Source organism: Pteropus vampyrus, unplaced genomic scaffold, assembly GCF_000151845.1.
Source record: "Pteropus vampyrus isolate Shadow unplaced genomic scaffold, Pvam_2.0 Scaffold118, whole genome shotgun sequence".
NCBI lineage: Eukaryota > Metazoa > Chordata > Mammalia > Chiroptera > Pteropodidae > Pteropus > Pteropus vampyrus.
Genome location: NW_011888899.1, coordinates 245,717 through 252,228, shown reverse-complemented (window position 1 = coordinate 252,228; position 6,512 = coordinate 245,717). Strand labels below are relative to the sequence as shown.

Below are 6,512 nucleotides of genomic sequence, written 5' to 3'. Positions count from 1 at the left end.
CAGGGGTGCTGCTAGACGCCCTTTACAAAGCGCAGACGGCCCCATGACAGGAAATGATCCAGTCCCACGTGTCGATGGCGCCAAGGTCGAGAAACGCTGCTGTTGATTATAATTTGAAAGAGCCAACAAATTTTTGTCATCGTGTTGCTGCTTTAACCAGCTGATGACAACATTGACCAGAGTATTGTTTAACGTACACAATTTCTGTAACTACACTGTGCTGTGACTGTGATATGTAGTTATTTCAAGTGTAAGTAGTTCTATTTGTAGAGTTTGCCTCATAAAATGACTTTACTGACTCGTGTTTTTCTGCAATAGGATGAGTTATAACTACAGAATTTTATAAATCGTTGCCTTTTTTATTTTTTTGTTGTGTGATTTGGCTTCTATCTGAGCCGAGCCAAATTAATTTTTCTAAAAGCATTAACGACCACAAACAGATTCGTGCAGAGTCATCCAATGAGATGAATGCTCAAGGTTCTAAAATTATCTTTGTGATGCCCGAGGTCAGATAATCTCTTAACCCACGTAATAGTTTATTTTTAACACCCAACTTTTTTTTTTTTTTAAAAAACAAAATGATTCCCCCTAGGCATTTTGATGGATGACACCACACTGAAGTTCCATGATGTCGTTCCTGGCGGGATTATTTCGTTGTGTGTCTGGCATTACGATGGATGGATGGAGCTGGTTTTGGCGGCTGTGGAAGGGGATCCCAGTAAGGTGTTTTTATGATTCTTTAAATGGATATTATACTTTGTGAAGGAACTGTAAGTTGCGCATGCGTGGGTGGGTGGGGGGCACTTATTGTTAATGCGACTATAATTTGAGTAAAAGTTTCAGAGCAGGAAAAAAAGATAACAAGGACTTAGGTCATAACGATCAAATACGCTATTGAGTGCTTCCGTCGTGGGATGTCACTGTGTTCACTTATTTGTGATTTATAACCTGCTCACGCCCCCGGAAGGGATGGGGCAGTGCATATTCTACTCGGGTGTGCATTTTGTAAAATTGGAAACCTAACTTAACTGCGAGGAGAGGAGGCCAGATAAACATGGAGCTTCGTAGCCCACAGCGCTGGATGATGCAGCGAGCGTGGTGCGGGGGGTGGGGGGTGTCCCACCCCAAGGGGCAAGACCACGCACTGCTCGCGTACACAGCAGGCCTTGTACTCTGCTGTCGGCTCTGGGGTGAGCGGTGCGTGTGGTGGGGAGGAGGTGTCCACCCAGTGGCGAAGATGGGTCACTCAGACACAAGGCAGCAGGTGCATGTTCCTTCTAGAAAAGCGAGGAAGTTGTGCAGAAGAGGAGACAGTTTCCTTCCGGGGGAGAGAGGTCAGGGAAGATTGGGTGCAGGGGGGGTGCGGGGATTAGGTTGGGGCGGCAGGGCCGGACTGCAGCCCCCCGCCCCCTCGGATGAGTGGGTCTCAGCAGGGAAGGCTTGTACGGTCCCTCCCAGGCCTCCCCTGCCTCTCCCCTCCTCCCAGGCCGTCCCCGGCCTCCGCTCTGCCACCATGCCGGGGCGTTCTGGCTTTGGCTCTGGACGTGGGGTGGTTCTGTCTTGAGCAGAATTGCCATGTCCTGTGCCTTGTGCACTGTCACACGCTGCTCCTCCTTGCTGCCCCACACCGGATGCTGGCATGAGGGCCAGCATCCCCCCCATGCCCAGAGGCCGAGTTCGCCACGCGATGATTCTGTTACGGGGGGCTGTTATTCACCCAAGAGCCGAGTTCAGTGTGTTCCATACGCTGACAGAGACAATGGGCCTGGAAATAGCTCGGAAGGTCGGAGTTCACGAAGTCTCCAGAGTTTGTCCCCCCCCAGGGAGGCCGCTTCGCGCTGGCCGGGGTCTTCCTTCGTGGCCGCAGGCACCTTCCTCTGGATACCCAGCAAATCTATTTTTTCTCTCTTCAAAACATTGACAGGAAGAACTTCCTGCCTTCCGAGCCGGCCCGATGGTAAATTCGTATTTCCTGGACATGTGTAGAGTGTCAAACAATGTTCACCCCTGTTCTCTTGGGTGTTTTCCAACTCTTGTGTTAGGGTTTGCCCTCTCTGTTCCCATCGCGAGCCTTGACATGGCGCGTGAGCTAACCTCCAGTCGGGGGAGTCCCGTCACCGCCCCCCCTGCACCCCGGAGCCAGGGGTATCTGCCCGTCAGCAACAACCGGTCTCACTGTGTCCCCTGTGTATCCGGCCCAGCTGTTTTGCCTCGGCGTTACCGAAGAGTCTTTCTACCGAACTGCCAACTCGCAGCACCTCGAGGAGAAGCAGCGGAAGAGATGGGTGTCTCAGAGAGCATCCGTGGCGCTGTATGTCACCTCGCACAGAGGGCACGCGGAGGCCGTGCAGTACCTTCTAGAAAACGGTAATTCTGGTAGACAGCCGAGGACGTACAGGACTTGGGGTCCTTTGCAGGTAGGGAGGGCAGAGTGGCTGGTCTTCCTGGTCCCTCCAGTCTTATCAGCCACCAGTCACGGCCCCCGCTGGGCCACTCGACGCCTGTCTGAGGTATCCCAGGACAATGCTAGTAGCGGCTGTGTCCTCTCTCTCCGCCAGCGCTCGAGAAGCTCCTTTCTGCTGTGGGGAGATGGAACTTTCAGGACACCAAGGCCTAGGACAGCTGAAAGGGCTTCTTGGCTTCCACGTCCAGCCAGACGCACGGCTGGGGACGTTCCCCAGCTGCCCACGTGATCTGGGTTTCAACCATAGTCCGAGGGGCCAGCCCAGGCGGGCATCATTCTCCTGGTGGTTGACAGGCCGGCCAGTCTCCTTTCTCCAAGCTTTTGAATTACTTCCCTCAGGAGACAGTTACCCCAAACCCTCTTTTAATCTCTCCTCCACCAAGGGGCAGGTTTCTCTCCCCCTCCCCGCCCCTAATTAGAAGCCTTAGCTGCCCGCATGGTCTCTGACTTCAAGGGCTTTACGTGAGATTCTGCAGGCGTACGCTTATCTGCCCTGGATGTGGGTGTTTTTGAGAAAAAGGCCCACTGAATGGTGTAGACCATTCGAGAACAATAGACAGTAGTTGCAGACGGCCCGGCCACCGCTTCCTCGGGAAGAGGAAGAACGCATAACGGTATTTGGTCAATGGTTTGAGGCCCAGAGGGCGGCCTCACCCCAGGGTCTTGTGTGTCAACTTGCCTCCGAATTAGACCCTTTCTCTCCTGCCCGTGGCCTTGACCCCAGCCTCTCTTTGCTCAGTCTTTGCTTTTTTTTTTTTTTTTTTTAACCGTTTCCACCGAGAAAAGCAGCAAATATGTCAGGTGCTTGGCAGGATGGCCGGGCGGCGAGCCCGTGCTGGACAGGGTTTTCCTGACTGCGCCCTCCTTCCACCGCCGTCTGCACATCGCCTGTCACAGTCCTTCTCACTCAGAAAAAGTCACTTTCACTCCGATGGAACCATGATGTGCTTGAAAACACCAGTTAAAAAAAAATTGCAGCCAGTTTTGCAAAGTTTTCTGTCCCCTGCAGACAGCTGTTGCTAAGACGGGGCCGGGGCCAACACTGGGTGTCCCGAAGGTCCGTTTAAAGCTTTACGTCACCGGCTGGCCATGGCTCATGGGAACCGGCTCTCGAAAACGTCAGCTGCGTGGAATCGATTTGCCTTGTTTTCTGTGTCACGATATTTGTTATCCAGAATTTGATTTGATTCAACGAGTCCATATTGGACACCTGCCATTGGCCCATCCATCTGTGGGAGGCAGCGCGGGATTCAGTGGAAGCGAGACCTGTCCATGAGTCAGGCCGCCCCCACAGCCTGCCTGGCTTCCCGCGGCATCGCTCGACGGGCCGGGGCTGAAAACGGCAGTGGTCAAAACAACTGTGTTTTCTGCCCTTGAGGAGTTTACGAAGGGAAGTCAGCAAGTGATTACGAGTAATTCATTCTGTGGTCAGTTGTGCTCAGCACATTCTGAAGATGCAAAGTGCGCAGAGGAGTTTGTTGGTGGGGGGCTGGGGGGTGGTGTGAAGGGCTCCCTGAAGAGGAGGGAGCAACTTAAAGAAGGACAGAGGTAGGGAGGGGAAAAAGAAATGGGGTGTCACGAGCAACGGGCCCAGCAAGTGCAAAGGGCCAGGGGTGGGTGGAGGGAGCAGCGGATAGTTAAGGATATTTAAGGGGTGAAGGTAGAAGCCTGGTGTAATTGGAGCGTGTAGGGAGGGGAGGAGGGGCGTCGTGGGGGGCGATGCGGAGTGATGGGGGGGGCGGGTGAGAGAGAGCAGTAAAGACCGAGAACACGGCCCCCAGGGCAGTGGGTGTTGGCAGCGGGGCTGGAGGAGAGCGATGTGGGCGCAGATGTCTGACGGCCACGGAGGAGCAGCCGGGGGCCGGGCAGCTCTGGGTGCTGGGGGTGCGACGCCCCCTCCCTGACGCTCACTGCTCGTCCTCCCAAAGGCCCCGCTCACCGCCTCGGCCCTCGGCGCTCCTCTTCTTGAATGTCTTTGGAAGGTGCAGCTCGTGACCAGGAGGTGGCCTCCCTCAGCCAGTCCCCTTATTTTACAGGGGCCAACTGTCTCAGCAGAACCCCCATGGGAAGGACACCCCTGCACGTGGCTGCGGCCATGGGCCGGCTGGACTGTATAAACCTGCTGCTCAGACACGGGGCCGCCATCAGCGCCAAGGATGCCATGGGGATGACCCCCATGGCCATCGCCCGCCAGCTGAACCGCAAGCACAGTGAGCGGCGGCTGTTCCTCTTCTACTGGATATTGAAGTCTGGGAGGAAGGGCACGATGGACCTGAGCATGAGCAAGACTTCTCGGATGGTCAAGTTCGGGTCTGGCTCTAAGAAGACCAGAACTTAGCTCGTCCGGGCCGACTTGGGTAACTTCTCAAGGGTTCGGATCCACACTGGCCCCCGGTGAGCAGGGAGGCAGCCAAACATGGAGATTAATCTTTATCAGATACTCAACTCTCTGTCCCGTTTGCAAATGACTTGGGGAGGAGGTTGATAGCAGTAGGTGAGTTGTGTCCATTTTGTAATCTGTCACGGACCTAACAGGCGCGATGCCAGCCTTTCATTTTAAGCTCTTTGTACACGGCATCCCACAGCGCTGCTTGGCGGGACGGGGCCACTTGCCTCCTCTCCTGTCCGCAGACCGACTAATGCACCAGCTTCGTAAGATGCTTCGTAAGAGTAATAGCGTCAGTGAGGATGACGCTGCTGGTATCGCTCAGAATTGCTAGTGCTGGCCAAGGTCGGAGGTCGTGCGCAGCGTGGGCTGGGAATTTTGGTTTGCAAAACTCACGGAACTAGATGCTCCCACAGCTTGTAATGTTCCAGAAGGTTTCCCGAGCCAGCTTTGAGGGGTCTGCCGAGTGAGCTGGGTGTGGGGAGGAAGACGGGGGTGACCGACACGCGCAGCCCTGTCTGAAGGGGGCGCCGTGACGCGGCGAAAAATGAGTCGAAGGTGGCTAGATCTTTCCAGAACTTTCTAGAGCTGGAAATCTGGCTTTTTGTTATGATTAAGTCCTGATTTTTAAGGGATCCGAGCGACATTTTTTATGACTACGGAATGGTTCAAAGGGAGCAGAAGATTTGAGACACACCTATAGCTGACCCTTGTCACACTCTAACTCGTTTCATAGAAGAAAGTGGTAGAAGCAAACCTAGACGCATTGGGACGTTCCTTAGCTCCGAGGCCACGGGGCAGCACCATCTCGGGCCCTGCCACGTATGTTTCTCTAAGGCCCTCGACCCTGACGCACCTCCGGAGACCCGTGTGGCAGCCGTCTCCCGGGCGCTGAGGTTCTGCTTTTAGAGCTATGGAAAATGGCAGCGAATCCTGGCACCCTCCTTCTGGGCTTCCATCCCAATAACTGGATTCAGCCTCTAAATTAATTGGCCGCATTTCCTGCTGTCACGGCAAGTAAGATCTGTGTTGATGATGTGGCTTCACACTCGCTAGACGCGGCTGCACCCAGCTCAGCAGTCTGTTTGACAAATAATAGGCAGGAAAAAAAATATAGTTTAGCATCAACTATGTCAAAACTGAGAGCTCGTTTTTGGCAGGCATTCTCCACAGGCAGATATTAAGTAACCCCATCCAGTGGGTCAATTCATTTAGCTAATGAGGTGTGTTGGGGGGTGGGGGCGGACGGGACACGGGCACCCTTTTAACTTAACAAGTGGTATTACTCAAAGTCATGTGTCTGCCGGGAGCTTCGCGCCGCCGTCTCTGTGGTTAGGAGAGCCAGCCGCTGGACGCTTGTCCCCAGGACTTCGGAGGCAAGCATCCCGCTTCGTATTCTCCCAACTCAGTTGAACACTTGGCCAGAAACCGGGCAGGTTCCAAACTCTCTGTGGTGACCTTTTGCTCAGAACGTGGCGGGGTCATTGGAATACTTCTGCGGGTCCTGGAGCCTCTTCACCCTAGACCACCTCGACACCAAACAGCCTGCCTCGCATAGTCAATAAAGTATGTCCGTAGAGGAGCTGATTTGCAATCTTTTGCAATTGTGTTACCTTTTGTAGAAATTTCATTAAACATTTATTTTAAAGTGTTTTTTTTTGG

At 53.9% G+C, this 6,512-nt stretch overlaps 1 protein-coding gene across 1 annotated transcript in view; it reads left to right on the top strand.

The window, feature by feature from the left end:
- The window catches only part of ANKRD60 (ankyrin repeat domain 60), a 6,722-nt gene extending 1,920 nt beyond the window's left edge, over positions 1 to 4,802 (top strand). The window contains exons 2-4 of the mRNA XM_011366023.1: positions 593 to 723; positions 2,202 to 2,367; positions 4,501 to 4,802. Coding sequence (XP_011364325.1) covers positions 593 to 723; positions 2,202 to 2,367; positions 4,501 to 4,802 — 599 coding nt within the window. The remainder of the gene's footprint in view (positions 1 to 592; positions 724 to 2,201; positions 2,368 to 4,500) is intronic.
- The last annotated feature ends 1,710 nt before the right edge of the window (positions 4,803 to 6,512 follow it).